The 24,677-nt window shown below is 40.0% G+C and overlaps 1 protein-coding gene and 1 pseudogene across 1 annotated transcript; both read right to left on the reverse strand.

Annotated features, from left to right (window-relative positions):
- Positions 1-815: 815 nt before the first annotated feature.
- FOXD1 (forkhead box D1) lies at positions 816-3,800 on the reverse strand. Its single transcript, XM_074200356.1, is given in 2 exon segments — positions 816-2,973; positions 2,975-3,800. Coding segments are annotated over 2 exon segments (1,458 nt in total). The 5' UTR covers positions 3,743-3,800; the 3' UTR covers positions 816-2,283.
- Positions 3,801-13,432: 9,632 nt separating this feature from the next.
- On the reverse strand, positions 13,433-14,082 carry LOC141498999 (RING finger and CHY zinc finger domain-containing protein 1 pseudogene; annotated as a pseudogene).
- Between the last annotated feature and the right edge of the window lie 10,595 nt (positions 14,083-24,677).

A 24,677-nucleotide genomic window follows, 5' to 3' on the forward strand; every position in this document is an offset into this window, starting at 1 on the left:
ATTAGGTTGCAGTTCCAAACTTTTGGAACATCCGCACAGAATTTCTATGTGAAGACAGTATTTTGCTCTTTATCCTTTCGGTAATTAATTTCAGATTTAAATTTTGGATCTTTCACTTTGCATATCTTTAAAGGTATGTCAGTCTGTGAAGCATTGGTGATATAGTCCATAAACCATTTTAAACTTCTTCTGAATCTGAATTACTTGGCCTTTTATGGGAGATGATGGTCTTTAGAATATTTTAAACTTGCACCGCCTTATTCTATAGTGATTCTCAGGTTCATATCATTCATTTTACAACATTCAACTTTTCCTCAACCATTCCTGGAAATAAAGGTTTAATTGCCTTCATAAGAGTGTTAATACATCGGTAGTTGTTTTACTTTGTCTCCGGGAAGAAAAGGGACAATAATTTCAATAAAGAATATAATACTTGCAAGATTTTCCCTTTCCTGCGTAACTGACTTCAAAAACACTCTGCGTATAGATCACAATGGAGACCAAATCTGCAAATCTTCATAATATATGCATATATATATATGTATGCACATAGATAAATAGGTAGATATAGATATAGTGTGTTAAAAGATCAGATTTGGTGACTTGGCCTCGGATACTCTTTAAATATAAAATATGTAAACACGTTTAGATATAAATCCTAACCTACTACAGATCCTAAATTTCGAATACAATCAATTTTAAAATTATTCACTTAAGATAACAGACTTACTTTTTCAGTGAGCCAGAAATTAGCTGTTTAAGAAGACATTTCAAAAATATTTAAAACTTTCAATTATCACTTATAAATTTAATTAGTTCAATGAAACGACACATGAATTTTATTTGAAAATTTTTTTCAGTAAAATGTATTTTAGTTTAAAGTTGAATGGTTTAAGTATATGAGGGTGTGAACATCTGTTTTAAAATTTCATATTCTTTTCCATTTTTAAAAAAATTGCATTTTGTGCAAATGCTAGGCTTTAATACATTTTTAAAAAACTTTAAATGAAAAATAATTTTCAGCAACACTTTTTTATCCCTAAAGCAAACATTTCCATAGTAGAAATTTAAACTTTTCCTTTTTATAATTGTTTGTCTTGATTTCCACTACTATTACAGTATCATTTGGATACTATGTTTTTAACTGCATAGTCTCATTACTGAAAAGTGAGTAGAAATTATTCACTTTAGCGAGTAAATCAGCGGTAATGGTCCCATACCTTCTCTTAAAGTAATTCTCTTAAACTTTTCTACTTTATTTTTAGTAACATTTCAAAATTATTTCCCACCACCTTTTCCCCTTCTTTTCCCATAGTCTGAGAGAGAAAAGTCATAATAGGATCTTTTGATGACGTTTTTTGGAAACTCATTTTTTTTCTATTCTATTCCCATTAAGTGTTCATTTATGAACTTTTTTTTAACAGTAAAGGGGAAAAAAAACTAAGAAGGGGGACGAGTCCAATCAATTATTTTGGTGGATTTTCTTTGAAAATTAAAAATTTTTATTTCCGAAAACGTGTAAAAATCTTACATTAGAATGATACAATAATAGTTGCCAGTAAATTTTACAATATTCCTTTTAAAGAATACGCATTCAGTACAAAATAAAAATTCCATAAGTCTATTATGATACAAAACACAGGTTAAGATAAGAAACGATAATCTTGACTTTTTTTTCCTTCCATGTAAACATGTTAATCATTTTTTTCTTTTTATAAAAAAAGTACACCAGACAAGTGTCCTACGATGAAAAAGTATTGCTTTGCTGCTGTCCCTCAGGACCTCTATTATTATTTTTCCTTATTATTAATCTTCTGTACATTATTGATTTTGAACCCTTGGACCTGAGAATCTCGAAACCGAAAAAGGGCTCAGAGATTTATTTCATTATTAATAATAATAATAATAATAATTAAGAAATCCGGGGGGGTGGGGGCGGGGAAGCAACCACTTTCCAGACAGGGACGCCGCCCCAACCCTCAATCCATCCATCCACACGGTTTCTGCCGCTGCAGCATAGGACTGGCTTTGCATAAATAGTGGGCGCCGGGAGGGGAGCCGGCTCCGCTGCCCAAACACGCGGTCTCGCAGGAGGTGGGGGTGGGGGTGGGGATCTCGCGGAGGTCAAGGTGGGTGTAGGGGGAGGGGTGGGGATAAGATAAACCTCTAGCCCCCGCCAAGTCAGGAAAGCAAGAAGGACCCCGATATCCTACCTTCTCTCTTTCTTTTCCCCTCATATCGGTTTGTCTGGTCTTTTAAAAAGGAAAAGAAAGCGACAAACCATTAACAGTTGGAAATCCTAGCGGTCAAGGTCTCCACGCCGGCCAGGGCCGCCCCTTGGTGCAGCGAGCCCAGGGCTGCGGAGGACGAGGAGGCGGCGGCGGCGGCGGCGGCGGCCACCAGGGAGCGGGTGAGCGCGGCGGCGGGCCCCACGGCCGCCTGCGCGGCGCAGCTGGCCCCGGGCGCCGCGGGCGCGGGCGCGGGCGACAGCGGCGACGACGACGCCGACGAGGACGCCGACGAGGCGGCGGCGGCGGCGGCGGCGGCGGCGGCGGCGGCGGCGGCAGCGGCGGCGGCGGGGCCCAGGCTGCCCCCGATGATGCTCTCGATGGAAAAGGGCGAGCGCGCCAGGCCCGGGCCGGCCCCCGGCTTGGCCGGCGCCTGCAGGGAGCCCGGCAGCCCCGGGCCCAGCGCGGCCGGCGGGTAGCTGAAGGCGGTCCTGGCCAGCTCGGCCGCCGCCCCGTGGGCGGCCGGCGGCGGCGGCGAGTGCGGGTGCGGGTGCGGGTGGTGGTGGGCGGCGGCGTGCGGGTGGAAGGCGGCGAACAGGGCCGAGGGGGGCGGGTAGGGCTGCAGCTGGAGGCCGTAGCCGCAGCTGTAGGGGCCGTAGCCGTAGGCGTGCGGCGGCGGCGGCGGCGGCGGCGGCGGCGCGGGCGGCGGCGGCGGCGGGAACAGGGCGGCGGCGGCGGCGGCGGCGGCGGCGGCGGCGGCGGCGGCCGGGTCCCCCGCGGCCCCCCGCGCCCCGCAGCAGCAGCGTCTCGGCGGCGGCGGGCGGGAGCAGCGGCTGCCGCTTGAAGCGCTTCCTCCGGCGCAGGAAGCTGCCGTTGTCGAACATGTCGGCGGACTCGGGGTCCAGCGTCCAGTAGTTGCCCTTGCCCGGGTTGCCCGGCTCGCGGGGGATCTTGACGAAGCAGTCGTTGAGCGAGAGGTTGTGGCGGATGCTGTTCTGCCAGGCCGGGAACTTCTCCCGGTAGTAGGGGAAGCGGCCGCTGATGAACTCGCAGATCTCGCTCAGCGTCAGCCGCTTCTTGGGGCTCTGCAGGATGGCCATGGTGATGAGCGCGATGTACGAGTAGGGCGGCTTCACCAGCGGGTTCTTGGCCCCGCCGCCGCCCGCGCCCGCGCCCGCGCCCGCGCCGCCCGCCGCCGCCGCGCCGCCCCCGCCGCCGCTGCCCTCGCCGCCCGGCCCGGCCGCCCGGCCCGCCCCCGGGGCGGCTGCGGGGCCCCCGGGCCCGGGGCAGAGCAGCGCGTCCTCCTCCTCCTCCTCCTCGTCGTCCTCGTCGTCCTCCTCGTCTTCCTCTTCGGCGTAAGAGCGACGCCGCCTACGGAGCCCGGGGCCGCCGCTCCCGCCGCCGCCGCCGTCCTCCTCCTCCTCCTCCTCCTCGTCCTCGCCCTCCCCCACCACATCGATGTCGGTCTCTTCTGCCAGTCCGGAGGCATCGGACATCTCCGCGCTCAGGGTCATGGCTCCTCCTCGGCGGCGGGGCGGTGCATAGGGGCGCGGGGCTCGAGGCCCCCGCCGCGCCCCGGGGCACGCCTGCGAGCCGGGCCAGAGGGAGCCAGACCGCGGGCTTGCTGCGGCTGCGGCGGCTGCTCACACCCGGGATGCTGGGCCAGCGGGGCCCGGGAGGAAAAGCGCTCCTCCTCCTGCCTGTCTCCTCTCCTCTCCTCTCCTCTCCTCTCCCGCGTGCCCAAGCACACACTTACTCACACACGCGCGCGCGCGCCCTTAGGCAAGCCCGGGGCGCCCTGAAAAGTTGGCTTTCTCCCCCTCCCCCGGCGCTCCCACACCCACTCTTTTCAAGGAGGAGGTGGCAAAGCTGGGGGCAAATAAGGCAGGGAGTTGGGCGCGCGCGCGTGTGCTGGGTGAGAGTCTGGGGAAAGATCGTGGAGAGGATGGGGCTGAGTCCAAGAGAGGGCGGGCCTTTCTCTCTCCTTATAGCAGAAGGGGGCCTGTCACATGGCTACCCACGTCAGAGCCACCACAGGGGAACGGGGAAAGAATCCCAGGAACACATTCCTAATCCAGAGATAGAGTGAATCTGTACAAAAAAGAGACGTATGGGGGGGGGGGGGGAAGAACTCGTTCTTCATTCTTGTATGGGGACGGACTCGATTCATACGCAATCAAATGATCACAATTTCGACGCGGAGGCCACTGGAAATATTAGTCGTCCTTCCTTCCTTTGCTAACTTTTGACACTCCATTTCGATCCCAGCAACAAAACTCTAGAAAATACAGTTTGGCTTAACTGAGCCCTCATCAGTGGTTTTCAGGAGACTCACACCCTCCGAAGACCCACCTGACTCTCAAAATTGGGTCGACTGGAAAATCGACGCAGAGTCCTAGCTCCTGCTGTCTAGCGATCCCCCCTGCCCAGTGTGATGGAGAAATGTGTTTGCTCATTTTATTAGGAATAGGAATCATAACAATATAAAAAGTTATCTGGTCACCATTTTTTCAGTCTCCCCAATCAATTCTCCCTAAGTGTATTCCTCGTACAGCTGATTTTTTTAAATGCCATTAGCCCATAGTTTTTAATTTAATAAAAAAAAAGTTTCCTTTCAAATGTCCCAAGGACACTTTATGCTAAAATGCTTCCTAGAAAATGCAACTTTTGCAAATATTTTTGCAGACAACATTGAAAATACTATGATAAACCACAAATACTTATAAATAGGAGCTTCTGGAAAATAGAGCTGCTTCATAGGGGAATAAAATTGTCTACGGGAAATCGGAATGTGAGAAGAAAGACTTATCATTTGGATAGAATTTGTTTATTGGGCCAAATGCGTAATTTCATTTTGGGAGTAAGGACCTCCCTTCCCAAGACGGTGGTCATTCCCCCACAATTTGTATTTTACAGATTTGAAAAATAGGTTCATTGACAAGTCATCCTGAATAGATCTTGAAGGTAGGATTTGAACGCAGATCTGACTCGAAGTCTAGCCCTTAATTCACTCTTGGAAGTAGTCTTCGCGTTTATAGATCTGCATTCAAAGTATACGTATACATATGCACACATCTGGGTGAACTAAGGAATGGAATCTACAACGGGAAAATAAAACCTTTAATGAAAAATTTTTAAGGTTTATTTTTGGTTTGGGTAAATATACTAGACTCTGTGGTAACAGCAGGTGGAGGGAAAGGAAATGTTTTCATCGAATTCAATTTCCCGTTTAATTGTTTTTTCTGTTTCAGTTAGTGAAAATAGTACCTCGCTGTTCTCAGTACCTCTCATTCAAATGTTACCGGATTGATGGAACATTTCTCCTGCTGGAAAAAGCTGAAAATTATTGGATTTCACACTCTTACAGTTCACACTTTTGAATTTTAGAGGTCTGTAACATTACACATGTCCTAAGTTTTCAAAGACTGAAACAGTAGTTTTCTATCCTGGTTTAAGTTATCATATTTGAGTTCTGTTCAACAAGAATGTACTGGTTTTCTTTTCAGAATAATCATCCAATGTGATCGTGAATTATATTCTGTACAATAGACTTTAACCTTTTTTCCGAGTCAAAATTAAAATTTTCAACATGCTCACGATTATTTAAGTGCTTTCGTAGCTAATCAAATATAGTCCTTTCTCTTTTTTTAAAATTCTTTTCAAATGGGATTTTTGATGCTCAGGAACTAGTTACGGAAAGGCTTGTAGTCTCTAACCCATAATTTTTTGTGTGGGGGTGGGGAAGGGACAGGGATTTTAGATGTCGCATCTATTTTCTTAAAATGATTTTCACTGGGTGGCTATTAAATAAAACAGCTGTAAAATAACTAAGAGAGTGAACATTAAGCTGTACAACATTAACCAGTTATAACTGGGACCAAGGTGACTTCTTGATAGAAATCAGGATATTCCAAGGACTTCTCACAGAAATTTTCGCTCTTACATAATTTCTGAATCAACCGGGTAGTTTTCTTTGTGCTATCAGTTGAGTTTGCAGACACTTTAAACTACAGCAGACAGGGGCGACGAAAATGGCACCGAACCATCAGTTATTGATATTTTCCACTGAACACTACTGTCTTTCCTCTGTCGATGTCTTTTCAAAAGGAGTCTAATGTGACGAACCTTCCTAGGCAACAAAATCATCTTTTCTGGAAACACTTAGAAACGTTGGCAACTCATTTCTGCCAGCGAAGGGAAAAGTGCTGAGATTTGCTAAGGTTCAGGCAAGGCTCTAGCCAGGCGATCAAGATAGACAGGGAGGGCCAGAGGAGTTAAAGGACAATTTGGAGATCTTTGGAATTCACGTTGGTTATCTAAACTTTCTTTTCTAGTTTCCTAGTTACATAGACCCAGATGAAATTTCCCCTCACGAAGGAAAAGCCTCATTCAGTCATTCAATAAACATTTATTAAGCGCCAACTAAGGACCAGGTTAAATATGGGAGAGAAAGGGATTTTGCGGACCGCTAGCTCTCAGCGAGTCTCGAATTCATTTTTTTTTTTTTTTGCCTCCCTCTCTGTCCCTCTGATGAGCTCAATTCTCCGTGCTCGAGAGAGAGGTCAGGAAAATGGATTCAACAGGTAAAGGAGAAGAAAGCAAAGCACGCAGCAAAGCTCTGTCCGCGGATGCAGCCAACTCCGACTCGGGCTTCCCCACGTCCGGCTTTCTCTGCTTCCAGAGAAATGGGAAGTCACAGTGGAAGAAAGATCTCTTCGCAAGCCTCTGAACTTTCTCCTCAGAGGTTGTGAGTAGATGAGGTCTGCCACCTACCGACAGATGGGCCGCAGTGGTCATAAGATCTGAGATGAAGCGGGTCCCCTGAACTTTGAACCCTGTACCAAGATTGTGCTTCTGCCTCTACGGAAGCCTATCCTGTCGATACGGACATCATCTCTATTGTTTTAAAGAGACTGATCTTTTTTCATCGTATACAAAGAGTTCAGCTCTCCCTTGAGGAGGAGTTCACCACTTTTTTGTATTGCATGGATTCTTTGGTGAGGAAAACTTTTGGATCAGTTCTCAGATTGTAAATGCGTAAAATTACAAAGGAAAATAATAATACTGAAATAAAATTGGCAAAATATTGAAATAAATTCAAGGAGGCCAGGGGAAGGGTGCCCCAGGCTTTAATTGAACTCCACAAAGGACCACTCTACAGATGTTACCGATAAAGTGTTTCTTCTCTACCTAGAAATGCTACACCTTTATTAGGTGACAGATAACCCAGATCAGGAGTCGATGAGACTCGGTATCTGCTTTCCATATTCATTTAGTATTTCCAGAAAGGTCCTTGATTTAAGTGTATTTCTTTGCATTCTGACATGTTGGAGCAGCAGAAAGACCTTTATTAAAAAGCCTCGAGAGTCTGTCTGGCTTTCCTACATCTCCATCCACTACCCAAAAGTTTCGTTCTCCTTGGGAATGCAGAAGTGATTGACCAGACTGAGGTTGTAGTTCTGGTGTCTGCCAAATTCATATCTTCCAAAAGCATCTGAGTCAGAGTGGGATTTCTCACTTTTTATAGTAAGAAATAGCAGACAAAACTTGTTTTTTTTTTAAATTTAAGGGGAAATGGGGTTAAGTGACTTGCCCAAGGTCACACAGCTAGGCAATTATTAAATGTCTGAGGTCACATTTGAACTCAGGTCCTCCTTACTCCAGAATCCATGTGTGCTCTATCCACTGCCACCTAACTGCCCCAAGATTTGTTAAGAATGTTCCTGGCAAAGTTGAGAAGTCCTTTTGCTGCTTCTTCTTGCTGTATTCTTCTACTAGTCACTTACCATCCATACCTCTTCCCACTAGGGACCCAAGGCTTTCAAACAGAATCAGTCCTCCCCAATCAGTGCTTCATAAAATGGACTTACTCCTATCTTTCTATCTCTATTAAAAATCTACCTATCCTTTGTTCCATTCCTCAGTCCTATAGAATGAAAAGAGTTGGACCATTAGCTAATTCATATAAAGGGTGATAATAATCATTGCCTTTTCTACGGTTTTATTTTTTGTAGGTTGTTTTTAAACTGAAACTTCGTGGAATCTTCACAATTTGTTGCAAAGAAATGTACTTTCAATTGTGGATTTTCAGACCCTGGAGCAGATGAAGGATAATTGGGTAAAGGATCTTTTAGCTCCCTTCTTAAATCTCAGACTAGCCCTACTTGCACAATTGTTAACCTGATACCTATGTAAGGTTCAAAAATCACCCAGGATTTAAGAATGTCCTCAAAGATTTAACCCTGTGCTTCAAAATGGAAAAAAATTATTTGCATCGATAACAGGAATTTTCATGAAGATGCTTAGTCACCAAGGAAAAACAGAGGAAAGAAGACTATATATATATATAATACATATATATATATGCATTGTATATATGTAAGTGGGTTTACATCTGAAATGGATGCTTCACTTTTTGTTCATATTGGAATAAATATATTTCTGCTTAGAAGTGCTCCTTCCTTTTGTTGACTCCATGCAATTTTAGGTTCTACTTGAGCAGAGTGTTTATGAATGTATAGATATTCCTACCCTTCATTTATTGTAGCCTAGGTTGTGCTGGAAAAGAGTCGATCAGTATTGAAAAGTTTCTGATTGTGTGTGTGTGTGTGTGTGTGTGTGTGTGTGTGTGTGTGTGTTAAGAAAGAGAGCAAGCATATCCTTCTGAAAGTCTTAGATGAAACCTCATCATTCATGTAATCCCACAAATGTCCAACTCTTTTTTTTTTTAGGTTTTTGCAAGGCAATGGGGCTAAGTGGCTTGCCCAAGCCCACATAACTAGGTAATTATTAAGTGTCTGAGGTCGGATTTGAGCTCAGGTCCTCCTGATTCCAGGGCCCGTGCTTTATCCACTGCGCCACCTAGCTGCCCCTATCCAACTCTTCATGATCCCATTTGAGGTTTTCTTAGCAAAGCTACTAGAGTGGTTTACCATTTCCTTCTCTAGCTCATTTTACAGATGAAGAAACTGAGACCAATAAAGTTCAGTGACTTTCCCAGGGTCACATAGCCAGTAAGTATCTGAGGCCATATTACTACCCAAGAAGATGAGTCTTCTTGCCTTCATCCATTCTACCATCTAGCTGCCCCCAGACTTATTTTCATTTATAATTCATGCAAGACCTGGCCGAGAATGAAACAGACATCCTATTTACTCACCCTGACTCTTCTTTCCACTCTGCCTCTCTCCATTTCCTTACCAAGAAAGAAATTCTGTTAGGTAACTTTAATAGATTTGTAGCATTTCAACAGTAATATATGGGAAAGGCACTTCATATCTTTAGCCCCTCATAACTGGTCAATTGAAACAATTAGATTAATTGTTCTATACAGGATCTTTAATGGACTGTGTAAAATCAAGAAGAAAAGATCATTAGAAAACAAAACAAAAAATCCTTGAGTATGAATCTGTGTTCTGAATAAGCAATAGTCTCAGTAATCACTTCTTTTATTTTTTATTATAAGACCAAAACTAAAACATATAAACAATTGGTATATAAAACAGAATAGTGTAGGGGAAGGAGATGAAATTATAGATAGGGGTTATGGATTTAAATCCTGATTCTGATATTAATTACCTGTTGGTATATAAAACAGGATAGTGTAGGGGAAGGAGATGAAATTATAGAAAGGGGTTATGGATTTAAATCCTGATTCTGATATTAATTACCTGTGTGACTTTGGCAAAGGCACTTAACCTCTTGAGTCTTCATTTTCCTCATCTCTGGATTAGATGTTTCCTGAAATCCCTTCCAGACTAAATTTGTAGATTTACACATCTATAGACAAATTTACATATACAAATATTCTGCTGCCCTCTTGCTTGCCTATTATAGTTTATAAGACACTTTTGATTTGTAAATTTAAAAAAAGTTAAGAATTTCAGCACTTTATAGATAATCTACTATTTTTTTTTCTTCAGAATCTGGAGATTACCTATTCATCATTCAAGTCAAGAACAAAGTCTATTCATCAGAAGACCCTGAATATTTTCCTAGAATCTCAGAAGAGATTTCAAAGGTTATCAATTCCCAAGCATAATTGAATAGGAGGAATAGTAGTGGCTTACAATATTACGGAGTGCAACCATAACCAGATTAAAATATAATTAGGAAATGATTAAAAAATAAAAATGTAATAAAACATGTAATATTAATATATGATTTTCTAAAACTATGCAGTCTGCAGGGATTCTTATGTACAGTTGAATGCTTTCCATTTCTTTTTTGAATCATCTCTGAGAAATGGACATACTACTTATATTTAAATGCCTCTGGAAAATTCACTACTTCTTGATATTCCTCATTCTGTTCTTGGGCAACTCAAATTGTTGGAAATTTTCGCTTTCATAAGACAAAATATCCACCTCCTTATAATTTATACCCATTGCTTCTTCCACCCATTTGCTTTCTGAAGCAAAGCCAATATAGCTATAATTCTACCTCTACATCCCAGCCAACCTTAGAAATTATGAGACTAGAGATACCATGTCCTCTCCTCCTGGCATAGTCTGACAGAAAAAAAAAAAACATGTAAAGAAATTATCACCTCTTTCATTTGGAGCACTTTCTTATTGAAGACTAAAATTAAGAGTATTTTAACTTTTTGAGACCTTGTAATACTGTTTGATTCATACTAAGCTAGTAGTCCACTAAAATTCTCAAATCTTTTTTTTAGCTTTTTTTTGCAAGGCAAACAAGGTTAAGTGGCTTGCCCAAGGCCACACAGCTAGGTAATTATTAAGTGTCTGAGACCATATTTGAACCCAGGTACTCCTGACTCCAGGGTCGGTGCTTTATCCACTATGCCACCTAGCCGCCCCAAAATTCTCAAATCTTGCTAGTAATTGTGTAGTCATGTGTTTCCCATTCTGTACATGAACAGTTGTGGGGTTTTTTTAAACCTTTTATGGAACCTTGGATTTATAGGGAATAAATTCAGTCTTTTGAGATTTGACCCATTGTTCTCACCTATGAAGATCTTTTTAGATGATGACTGTCATTCAATCTATTAGTTATTCCTCTCAGTTTTGTGTCATCTAAAAAATTAATAGTCATGACATTTGTTTCTTCATTCAAGTCACTGATTGAAATGCTGAAACAAATAGGGTCAGTTACAAGTTCTTGGGGCACTATTTCCCTTCAGATTTTCAGAATCCTTTTTACTAATAGAAAATTAGAGTTAGAAAGGTTAAATGACTTTCTTATATTTTGATAGTTTTATAATCAGACAGAAATCCAGACTTTTTGACTTCCAGTCTAGTATTCTTTCTCCTTTTTCATTTGCGATTGGGTAGGAGGAGTGTAGGTATTCACTTAATTCAAGACCAAATATAAAATCTGTCTGGCTTTTAATTGATACTTTCATAAATCTTTCGTTTCTATTCTTCTTACATTTTATTCATCCCCACATACTGTCCAATCCAATGACACTGCCTCCTTGTTGTTCCTCACTTGCAAAACTCTTTTCTCCCAACTCAGAGCTTTTTCACTGACTTCTCCTTATGTCTAGAGCTCACTCCTTCCCCATCTTCTTCTCTTGCCCTCCATGACTTCCTTCAAGTACCAGCTAAAATTTCACTTCTAGCATTCCGTGTCTCCCTTAATATACCACCCCAAAGACCTTCCCTCTGTTGATTTTATACACACACATATGTGTGTGTGTATGTATGTGTGTGTTTGTGTGTGTGTGTATATGTGTGTGTGTCCTGTTTGTACAGTTTCTTACAGGTTGTCTTCCCCTTTGGACTGTGAACTCCTGGAAAGCAGCAACTGTTCTGTCCCTTTCTTCATAGTACCACACGTTGGTCCAATGTCTGGCACATAGAAGACACTTAAATGCTTGTTTACTTGACCCCATGTATTTATACTATCAGCCCACATCCCTTCCTCTTGTCTAAACCATAGCAGGATACAATTAAGAGGGTGGACTTGGAGTCAGAGCATCCAGGTCAAAATTCTACCTCCATTACTTACTACTTCTGTGGCCTTAGTCAAGTCTCTGCACCTTTATGGGTCTCAGTTTCTTCACCTGTAAAGCCTTTTCCAATTCTAGCTCTCTGATCTTATAAAAATATCAGATTATTATGCATGATTGTTGTTTTTTTAGTTATATTTGAATCTTTAGGGGTAGCTAGGTGGCACAGTGGATAGATGCCCTGGAGTCAGGCATACCTGAGTTCAAATCCAGCCTCAGATACTTAATAATTACCTAGTAGTGTGGCCTTGGGTAAGCCACTTAACCCCATTTGCCTTGTAAAAACCTAAAAAAAAAATTATAAAACATTTGACCAAAGACACCATATGGGATTTTCTTGTCAAAGATACTAGAATATTTTGCCATTTCCTTCTCCAGGAGCTTAAACAAACAGAGGTAAAGTGACTTGCTCAAGGTCACATAGAAAACAACCTGAAGCTGCATTTGACATCCAGAGCTCTATCCATTGAACTACTTAGCTGATTTCCATACACATGTGCAAATAAATGGGAAAATCTAAAAGAAATGGATGATTATTTTAAATATATTTTATTTTTCCCAATTATATTTTTATGGCAATGCTAAGAATTTTTGTTCAATATTACATTAAAATACACTTTTATAGGATTACTGCTTCATAAAATTCTAAAAGTTTATTTAGACAATAAGATAAACACCAGTCTTACAACACTTAAGATAAAGTTTTAATGTTAAGCACAGTTCTTTTAAGAACTATTTGTGGGAGCAGCTAGGTAGCGTAGTGGATAAAGCACCAGCCTTGGAGTCAGGAGTACCTGGGTTCAAATCTGGTCTCAGACACTTAATAATTACCTAGCCGTGTGGCCCTGGGCAAGCCACTTAACTCCATTGCCTTGCAAAAACCTAAAAAAAAAAAAAAACCAAAGAACTATTTGTGGATTCTTGTTCCTTAACTATGTTTAAAAGGAAATAAATTATACATTCTAATGAATATCAGTTTCAAAGCAGAATTTCATCTGTGTTCCAAATAACATTGAAAACATTTCCACTCAATGGGAGAGCTCCAGTTTTTGCACAACAATAAACATTATAACAATTCTATTAAGAGTCTGATCACTGAGTCCCTGTAGTGGGAGTTTATGTTGTGATATGATCATAAACATCATACTAATGTTTGTGACAGCATAGTAACAGTATACCAAGGAATGTCTCTTATTTTAGAAACAGTGGTGCCTCTCCTCAGGCAACTCTATTCAATGTAGAAAGGCTGGTCACTGCTTTCTAGAAGAATTCCACATCCTCCATGGAGGGCAGTATTGTACAACTCACAGCTCTTACTTCATTCCTAAAATGTAGAACTGGATTGTAGAGCTGGCACTAAAATCATTGCAGGGAATTTCCAGTCATATTCTGATAATCTGTTGACACGGGAGTTTGTGTTACTTCATTTTCCAACTGTCGCCAATGACAACAAAAGCAGGGTGTATACATAATGGATCTTCTTTTAATATTTGTTCATAACATGTTCTGTGTAGAAGATGCCCACATGATAAGACATGAACAATTACATAGGACATATGAATGTCTTCCAAATTTATAGGACAATCCTGTTTATTGACATATTAGACATTCTTAGGTATTGTGATGCCCTTGCAGATTCAAGGATAGACATGGTTATATTTCAATCAATTAAAAAATTCTTCCTTGGGAACAATTCTACAAACTCCACAATTCTCATAAAGGTATTGCTTCTTGTCTTTGTCGAATAGGCGGCTTATGTCAAAAAATGTTCTCCAAGTATAGTACTACACTCTTCACCAGCTTATTGAACATTCTGTACTTTTTCACACTTTGTACATGTATTTCTTTCACTTTAAATGATACAAAGGTGACCTTCATTGTTATAACAATATAACACTATAGTGGCATAAGCATCAGGCAAGAAACCTTGAGAAAACATCCGTGCCTGCAGGCCGGGCTAGTTCGGCCGCCTCACCGCCTCCATCTTCTCCTTCTACCGCCCCCTCTGCGGTCGCCATCTCCGGTTCCTCCTTCGGCTCAGCGCCGCATCCGAGTTCACGGGGAGCTGGAGCTGGAGCTGGAGCTGGAGCTGGAGCTGGAGCTGGGGCTGGGGCTGGGGCTGGGGCTGGGGCTGGGGCTGGGGCTGGGGCTGGGGCTGGAGCTCCAGGCCGAGGTCGAGGTCGAGCCGGAATAAGAGATTAGCTGGGTAAGCTCTAGGCCATCGCTGCCTGCACCGCACGGCCACGCAGTCACAAAGGGTTGAAGACCCCAATTATATGTTAAAACATTTTCAGTTTTGAGTTTCAAATTCTATTGCTCTCACTCTCCTTTTCCTCCCTTCTCCCTGAGAAAGTAATCGGTGTGGTCATGGGAATATAAGGTTATGCATGTGCCATCATGTAAAACAGTTCTATGTTAATCATTCTGTACAAGAAGCCTCCAGTAAAAAAGAAAAATGAAAAAAAGTGAAAAATACCATGCTTCCTTCAGTCTGCATTCAAACAATATCCATTCCTCCTCTGGAGGCAGAATGTATGCTTTGTCATGCTAGGTCCTTTAGGATTTTCCTGCTGAAAATATGTAAGTCATTCACAATTATTCATGGAACAATATTACTGTTATTGTATGTGACATTATCTTGGTTCTGTCACTTCACTTTGCATCAGTTCATGTAAGTCCAGGTTTTTCTGAAATCATCTTGTTTGTTATTTCTTATAGCACAAGACTATTCCATTACAATTATATACTGGTATGTTTAGCCATTCTCCTGTTGATGGGCATCACTTTGATTTTCAATTCTTAGCCGCCAACAAAAAGAACTGCTATAAATACTTTTGTACAAATAGGTCCTTCCCCTGCCCCTTTTTGGGATATAGACCTAGCAGCAGACCTTTGCTGAATCAAAGCCCTTTGAGCATAGTTCCACTTTGTTCTGCTGAGTGGTTGAATAAATTTACAACTCCACCAACAGTGCATTAATTCCAGTTTTCTCACAACCCCTCCAACATCCATCATTTTCTTTTTTTGTCATATTATCCAAAATGATAGGTGTGAGGTGGCACTTCAGAGTTGTTTTAATTTGCATTTCTCTAATCAATAGTTGTAACATTATTTCATATGGCTATAAATAGTTTTGATTTCTTTGACTGAAAACTGACTGTTCATATCTTTTGATCATTTATCATTTGGGGGAATGACTTGTATTTTTATAAATTAGACTTAATTCACTACATATTTGAGAAATGAGACCTTTAGGATGACTTTTTAAAAATATAAAATGCCAAATATAATAAAACAAGAAATGATCAAACTGTAACAAACTAGACTTCATAAAAGAAATGTCAGGCCATTCCTGGGGTATCTGAAAACAACTATTAACATTTAATTTCTTGCTGTTTTCAGTAATGTCTAACTCTTTGTAATCCCTTCCTTTTTGGACCTTCCCTGCCAAAGACACTAGAGTAAGTTTGCCATTTTTATCTCCAGTTCCTTTTTTTAAAAAGTTTTTACTTATTTGAAGCAATGGGGTTAAGTGACTTGCCCAAGTCACAGCTGGGCAATTATTAGTGTCTGAGGCCAAACTTAATTCTTATTCTATATAGAGTTTTTAAAACTGGAGGATGTGGTGGGCTACTCAGCTCCTTCCAAGAGGAAAAATGTAGTAAAGAAAATAGTAGGTTAGTAACTAATGAAATTTATGCAAAAATATTGGCTAAAATGTGCACAAACATAAACAGGACATAGAAAAATCCATTATGATCAAGTAGGATTTATAAACAGAATGTAAGGTTACTTAGTATTAAGAAAACAATTAACATAATAATTCATATTTGAAATTATAGAGTCTAGTAGTTTGTGGGATGAAATAATCATTAAAATTTATGGAGACTAACCCATAACATACAACACTCCTAGTCATTTGTAAAGACCTTCAATATAGGTCTGCATCAAGCATGAACCCTATTGCCAATTTTAAAAGTTTTAATTAATTTTTATTCTTAATTTTCCAAACATGAAGCATTTCTATATGCAAAGTAGAATAGAGAAAATTGTGCATGAAATTATTGTATATATTGTATAAACATGAGTTTATACAGTGGGGACTTTCTAGTTCACTGTTTGAGTTAGAGTCCTAGATCTAGACAACAAAACAAAACAAAACAAAAAAACAAGGCATCAACAGACACTATCAATAGGCTCATAAATTCAGTGTTTTAAAGTCCTGGTCTCATTGGGGAGCATGAAATCTTTCTTTGTTTATTTCTGGTTTAATTGTACGTATATGTGTGACTCATTACTCACATACACAGACTAGTTTGATTTAATTCATGTCTGTTATTTTTGCATCATCCCAGATGCAGCGGAGGTTGGGCAACAAGAATAATGATTATTTTTATATGTCTTTATTAGTAGCAACAAACAGTAAACAGTAATTATTTCTTCTAACAAATACTGTCTCACAGCATTCCCCTTGCTTGAAATAAATACCCTCCTGCAAAATGAACTCTTTAAGTAGAAAAAAAAATGCAGTACTCAAAAGGCTACATGACGGTTTACAGTCCTGTTGCTACAGAGATGATCACAGTGACTAATGAAGAAGTTCCATTATTCTGGTCCACCAATTAGAATTTCTGAAGGCATGTTTCAATGTTATATCTCTCTCCAATATTCTTTCTCCATCTCCTAAAAGAATGTGTATAGTGTAGGGAAGGGGCAGAAGGGAGGGAAGGATTTTCCACATTGGTTACTGGCAAGTATCTGAGTTCCCTTTCAGATGGTTTAAAGTCTGTGGCTCACTCTCCTTGCTAGTCTTTCTCTAAACTACCTCCACTTCTCTTCCCTTCCATCCCACCATGCACTTCTCCCAGATACCCCATTCAGAAGGATCTGCTACTTATTGATAAGTGACTTGGCAAAAACCAGCAGCCATGTCAAAGGACAAACAAACCAGGAGTAGATCAGAAGTGGTGTTAGCAGGGTGTGTGAGAACAAATAGGTTTAATCCATCTACTTAAAGAACCAGATTGAATTTGTGTCTTTTTTTAATTCAATTTTTCATTCAATTCATTTTCATTCTTCAGGAGAGTTCCCTCTTCTTCCCTCCTCATCTCAAATCACTCAGTCATCTTGCTCAATTCCTTTACTCTTGTCTCATATGTAGGAATGACCCTTCTCCTAGTTAAAATGAATAATTCTACATGTACCTTTCATTTTTTAAAGATAATTAATTTTTTTTTCAGTTTTGAATTCCTCTTTTCCCATTTCCCACCTCCCACCCCCAGGAGAAAGCAAGAAAAACAAAAGCCAGTATAACAATGTCTAGTCAAGCAAAACAAATTACATGTACCCTTGATTCCATGGCCTCCCATCTTTTCCAGCAGATTCCCCTCCCCCATTATTATTTTCATTCTCCCGCTAAATTTTAACCTTTCTATTCATAGCCTCACGTCCCACATCCTAAAAAAAAAAAAAAGTAAAACCTTCATTTGATCCTACTATTCCCTCTAACTATTCTCTTTTTTCTCCTTGAAAAAATCCTACCATAGATAATTCCACTTCTTGAAAGGGTTTGGTCTGTTGGAAAAGAATGTAATTTGTAGTATAAATTTGAGGACTTGAATCTCTTTGTCAACAAGGTGGTGATCCCTTATGGTGTAGGGAAAGTTGATTGTTTTAAAAGTAATTGATTATTTGATTTATTGATTAAAACCTAGATAAATGTAAAGAAAGACAATTTAGGGGATGCCAGAAAGAATCTAGCTTATTCAAGAGACTTCAGAGAACTGCAAAGCTTGGTGATATCCGATAATTTGAAAACGTGAGAAGCATGATTTTTAAAAGACTATCAATTTCATAAGGAAAATTTGGGAAGTTGGAGTTTGTTAAGTAAAAGGTGTGTCGTTGAATCAGGAGGCATTTCTTTTAAGCCATCAATGGCAACAAGACTGTAACAGCTGGAGAACCACAAGGAAAACTGGAGAATTGAATCCACAGCAAAGGGGAGGAGCTGAAAAAGTCGTGGCAGCTGAACAGGCCATTGATAGAAAACTTCAACAATGATTTCTGATTGGTAGGAGAGAAAATTAATTTCATTGGCCAAGAGTTTCAATCACAACTATTACCTTTCAGTGCCACCCACAGGTAAAAAAAAGTTAAATTTTTCATATGAATTTTGAGGTTTGAAAACTCAAAAGGGTTTTGTAGCTGCTTTGGTAAGGGTACCTTAGTGAACAGGAGTTGTGCTGTGAGCTTTGCTCTGATTGGATAATGCAGCATCCCCAGGAGTGAATCATTCCCTGACTGGTTTGTATAGCCCAGAGATGGAAGTTTGATCAGTCTTGCATCTCTCTAATTTAAAGAGAACCACTATTCATATTAAGAACTAACATTTCCTAAATTCCCTCTTTCCTAAATTGAAGTGTTTCAGTAGAGGGGAAAATAGTGAAGGTGTGTGATCTTGATTTATATGCACATTTTGATGTTAGTTTATTATATATTCATTTGCTTTAATATGTTGATAACTTTGGCTAGGCTTAAGATCCCAAAGTGACATGGTGAATTATGAATATAAATATCAAATACTATATGAATACATTTGAGAATGGTTGGTATAAAAATAGAAGACACATTAGATGGAAATCCAAGGGCTAGAGAAGTGAAAAGTATGAATTTACTTAACCCCATTTGCCTTGCAAAAACCTAGAAAAAAAAAGTATGAATTTAGTGGTCTTTCTCTGGGAATTTAGATCCAGTAATGTGACAGCAGTTTGGAGTGAACAAACCAAACTCAGAGAAGTGGGGTCATTTAATGAAATACATGTGCACATGCTAGCATATACATACACCTTTTCCACTTTATTTTGTAGAGACTATGAATGACATTTGCCTCCTGGGTGGTGTTAGAAAGGGAATTTTTAGGGGAACATTAGAAAGTTGAATTAGGCCATGATATACTCAGAGGTAGCTAGGTGATACCTAGATAAAGCCCTAGGCCACTAGTCAGGAAGATCTGAGTTCAAATGTAACCTTGGATACTTGACCATAGACAAGTCACTTATTTTCCATCTTCAGTTTTCTCTATTAAATGATTGTTATGAGGGTTGTTGTGAGGGCCATTTGTAAACCACTCAGTACAGTGATTTCCATAAATTAGACATTTAATAAAAGCTTATTTCCTTTCTTTCATTTTTTACATAACATCGAAGGAACTCATCTTTAGTGATGTGGAAAGTTCTCATTCTGGGAGATTTTCTTAAGGGTGCCCTCTGCATTAGCAGGGACCCAGTGGAGTAATTTCTTTATCTAGGGATTTACTGGATGATTAGCATAATAGGATTCATTAGAAAGAAAAGTTTTGAATTAATAGCACATTTATTGCTTTACTCCTCTCTTGTGCATATTACAGAAACATTCTGGCTTCTGTCAGAACTACCAGTCCAACACAGCCTGGAGGAAGAAGAGAAGGAGGTTGGCAACATGATGGGTTATGTGTTCTCTCAAAGAGACTTTTTTCCAAGGGAGAGAAAATGACAGCCATGCTTGTCTGTCAACTGCCAGGGAGGGCATGTGATTTTTCTGTTGTGTAACTACAACATGGATGTTATTATATTGTATTTGATGTATCTATTTGGTATGCTATATCAGGAACTACTGCTACACATGCAGGTATTATGATTTGGCATGTGTTATATATGAATGGTACATAATCCTGGGTGATAGTATGTGTTCTGTGTGAGGTCTGTGTATCCTGGTCTTAAGTCTGCAACTTTATTATTATTTTATGTTCTATATTCTCCCTTTGCATATGGCGTGCTTGCCCCTTGCAATTCTAATGTGGATAAACTGTTATCCCTTCCAAATGGCTACCATCCCCATTGCAGTTTTGATATTTCAAGTTGGAATTAGAAATTAAATGGGGATTTTTTTGGGGGGGGATTATGGGGAAGCCACAGAGGACACATGAAGGTCAGTAGATGACATGGAGTTTATGACCAAAAATTTAACCCCAAATTTAAAATAAGGTATTGTAAAGACTCCATAAAATAAAATGAAAAAAAAATCAAACTTCTTCTCTGATATGCAGGGAGAAACAAAAATTTTACACATATTTTCCTAATTCCCTAATTCCAACTGTGCTAGGTACATATAATTTGTTTGTTTGGAATGCTATAAACTAATCAAATAATGCTTTTATGTATGTTTACCAATGTCTCATAAAACCCCATGTAATTTGTAAGGGACTGTGAATATTTTACTTCCAAGTGTCTTATAAGAGGAGGCATGCTTATGAGTGTGGTTCCTATTTTGAGTCATCATCAGTCAAGTACTCTAGGACTTGAAGAAAACAGAGAAACTGGAGGAAATTAAAAGGAAAGGGAGTAAAAGGAGAGTTATGACAGAAAAGGGAAGTTAGCCTCTGTTTCTTAACATTTCATACAATTTGGCACAAATATAAGTCACATCTGATGCCCATGGCAGAAATGGTTGGCTAGAACAGATGACTACTGGGTAATACTGGACTGGCAGAGAAGAGAGAACCTTAGATTCTTAGTTTCTGGCAACCTTGCTTTTATCTTCAGGCTAAGTGCCTAATCTGGAGATCTTCTCTGCCCAATAGTGCTGAGTGAACACTTAGCTGATATGGTGCTGTTACTAGCTTACTCTGTGATGTGGATTCTTACTCTATAAGCTATTACTAGCTTACTCTGTGATGTGGATTCAGTTGATAACACCAGTGCGCCTTCTCTTATGAAACATGTAGAAAGAAGGAAATCATTAAGAGAATAAAAGCCAAGAATGTTCCTAATTGATTTAACTCTTTGTTGTTTACCTTGTCTTATATTTTGTATAAAATGTCTTCTTCTGGAAGAAGAGGAGATTGCTACATGTTGGGCTATGTGTTTTCTCAAAGAGACTTTTTTCAAGGGAGGAAAAATGAAGACAGCCATGCTTATCTGTAAACTACCAGGGAAAGTATGTTAATGTTCTTTTGTGTAGCCACAACATGGATGTTGTGTTTGATATAAATATTTGGTTTGCTATAACAGGAACTATTACCATACATACAGGTATTATGATTTGGCATGTGTCTACTTCTACTAAGTGGATACTTAAGTGGATACTGACTCAAACCATGCCTGAATCCAGAGTAGCTTCTCTGAAGAAGCTTTCACTTGAGGGCAATACAAGCCACACTTAATTGAGATTCAGATTATCATTGTTCATCTGTTGTATGTGAATCTTTTACAATGCTTGAGTCTGGCCGTTCTAACAATACCCTTAGGGGCAAGAACTATCAGTCATAGTATTAAATTAGCTGTTTAATAAATTCTCTTTGGTGACGAAAAGTAATTCCTAGCAGTGTGTAACTTAGACTGAAAGGCACCGAATTGTACCTTGAACCTGGGATAGCTAGTTAGTTGGACACGGTCCAGATACTACATTCAGTTTGAGGAATGTTCAATTTGGATATCCAAGTAATCACTTTCAGTGGACAAATATAGCTTTAGAGATGGAGCCCAGGCTAGTTCTTATTCTACAACAACCCGACATAGTGCCACCCTCAGGGATGATAGTACTATAAACTTGTGAGGCAATTGCATGGAGAAGGTTAGTGAAACTGTGAAATTAGAAAAATGGAGAGATGAGGGAGAAAGAAGAGGGGAGAGGGAAGGAAGGAAGGGGAGAGAGAGAGAGAGAGAGAGAGAGAGAGAGAGAGAGAGAGAGAGAGAGAGAGAGAGAGAAGATGAACATTACAGAAAGAGAGTATATACAAAACGAAGAGAAGTTTTAAGTCTTAGGGCATGTGTACAGTAGCTAGACAGGAAAAGGAAAAACACACAAAAAAGAAATGGCTTGGAGATGTAGGAGGATCAATAAGATAGTAGCATCAAAGATAACAAAAAGCTACTTGAAAAGTATCTGTGTCTTCATTTCAGAGTTATTGAAAGGATAGGAAAGATTTATTAGGATTGAGATTCTGTTAAACACAGCAATAGGAGAGCCTTTGTTTAGATTATATATGCTAAATTATCTAGTGGGTAGAGCTTTATTTTGATCCCAGTTGATAGAAGACAGATGTTTAGCATCTGTTTCTGTAATAGAGTCTGGCCACTGTTGTAGAACATCTGGCAGTCGCTCCTGGCCCCTAACCTCTCCAGAGCAGTACTGTCTACTACCATCAGATAGGATTCATACTTTTCTGTATTTTTTTATTCGTATTCTAGTATACCCTGAGCTTCACCAGCATAAATAATTTGACTATCTAATGGCTCAGTCAGTACCTCTAGGCTCTGATGGAAACAGATTATCTTAACTCAGGGAAATGAGAGAGAACTAATATTTTTTGTATTCAGTGAACATACTCTAGTCAATGACTGTGTCAGTAGGGTGGTGGTTATTCAGTGAAATGCTTTTTAAACAATGAGCAAGGACTACGATTTGAATTTCCTTATACATAGTTTGTACATAAGCTACAACTAACATGGTATATTGGGTAAAGTTCTCTCAAGTCCTTTCTGACACTTCATAATAAATTTTATCAGATTAAAAAAAAGAAAAAAGTATTATTGATGAATAGTTCTGATATTTGTTTTGCTATAGGCATATCCCTAAAGCTGGACAGGACAGAATAGTTAACTTGAAAGAAAGCTGGTCTTCAGAGTCCAGAGAGAACTCAGTTCAAATACCACCCTTGAGACTTGCAAAATGTGTGATATCACTTACTTCTTTGAGATTCAGTTAGTTTTCATCTGTAAAATGGTTGGTAATAGCAATTTTCTCACAGGATCAAATGAAATAATGTATGTGAAGCATATTGCAAAATTTGAAGTGTGCTATAGATTATCTCAAAAGTCTTAGCACAGTTCTGATGTATTAAAGCTTACTGCACTAAGATTTTTGAAAGATCCTGTATAACAATGAAATATCATTATTTATCTAACCTAATACCCCCCTCATTTTATAGAAAAAGGAACACAGGAAAACAGAAATGATTTCATTTTTCTAAGGTCACCTAATCAATGATTGATAGACATCACTGTTCTAAAGATGGTATTGTATGTAATGGGGCCTAAGGACCAGTCTTGAGAGCGTGAAGGTGCCCTGCCAGGTTTCAGTCCAGGTGGAGGCTTGGTGAGCTTGCTTCTGGACATAAATAATAGAGGGGTTCTTCCCACCCCAACTCCCACGTCAAAGTATACACCAGTAACCTCTGTTTCCTTTTGACTCACTGAGAGATGAAAAGTCTTTTTAATTGGCTGCTGAAAGAACTGAGCATGCATATTAAAGATTTTAGCTGATAAATCTCTCACTCTCACAATCTTGGAAGATTTCTGGTAGGAAGAACTGTAAGCCTCTGGGTTGGGGAAGAGACAGTCGCAGGTGTCTTGGGATGCCTTATCTTCCTACCAAGTTGCCATGTAGACATGACCACCTGGCACCTATATTTCTTTTGTCTGTTTATTTTTTCCTGCTTATAGGTGACACAATTTTCAGACATGAAATTGACTGGGTCACAACCTTGTGAAATTAGTAAAGTCAAAAGTGATACGCCCAACTGGAAATCATTAATACAGGCTGCCCTTTGCCACAGCAACTGAGTCCAGTGAAAAATTCAATAAGGAGACTGTTGAAGTAGCAAACAATGCTCTTTGATCCAGGTCAGCAAGTAACTGCTTGACTACTCCTCAAAGGGGGTACTGATTTGTCCTTTGGCTATATTGTACCCAGAAATGAACTTGGTGGGGAATTTCAGTTGTTTTTTCAGTAGTATCTAACTCTTCATGACCACATTTGGGGTTTTATTGGCAAAGAGGAGTGTTAGACCATTTCCTTCTCCAGTTCATTTTACAAATGAAGAAACTGAGGTAGACAGTGTTAAGTGACTTGCCCAGGCTCACACAGCTAACAAGTGTCTGAGACCAGATTTGAACTCAGGTCTTCCTGACTCAGAACCCTACTCTCTTCAAGATAAGATTCATAGTTTCTATTGATGCAATCTATTGGGCAATCTGTCTATACATGTAGACATTTCTTACATCCATAATATATACCTTGGGGCAGGTAGGTGGCCACAGTGTATGGACCGTCGGCCCTGGAATCAGGAGGACCTGAGTTCAAATTTGGCCTCAAACACTTAATAATTACCTAGCTGTGTGACCTTCAGCAAGTCACAACCCCATTGCCTTGAAAAACTAAAACAAAACAAAAATAAAAAAACCCCAAAAAACATAATACATACCTTACATTTAAATTTGTGTTTTCTGGAAGTTGCTGGGCAATATGGAACTTTTCAAGCAATGTACTGAATCAGAGAATGTCTAATCCTTTCACTTTCCAGATGAAGAAACTAATATATTAACTTGCTCAGGGTCATACAGTTAGTAAATGACAGTTAGAACTTGAACTCAAATCCTCTGGCTCCAAATTCATCCCTCTTTCCTCTTCTAGGAACTTAGGAGTAAGTAACTGAT

The sequence above is a fragment of the Macrotis lagotis genome, chromosome X (assembly GCF_037893015.1).
Source record: "Macrotis lagotis isolate mMagLag1 chromosome X, bilby.v1.9.chrom.fasta, whole genome shotgun sequence".
NCBI lineage: Eukaryota > Metazoa > Chordata > Mammalia > Peramelemorphia > Peramelidae > Macrotis > Macrotis lagotis.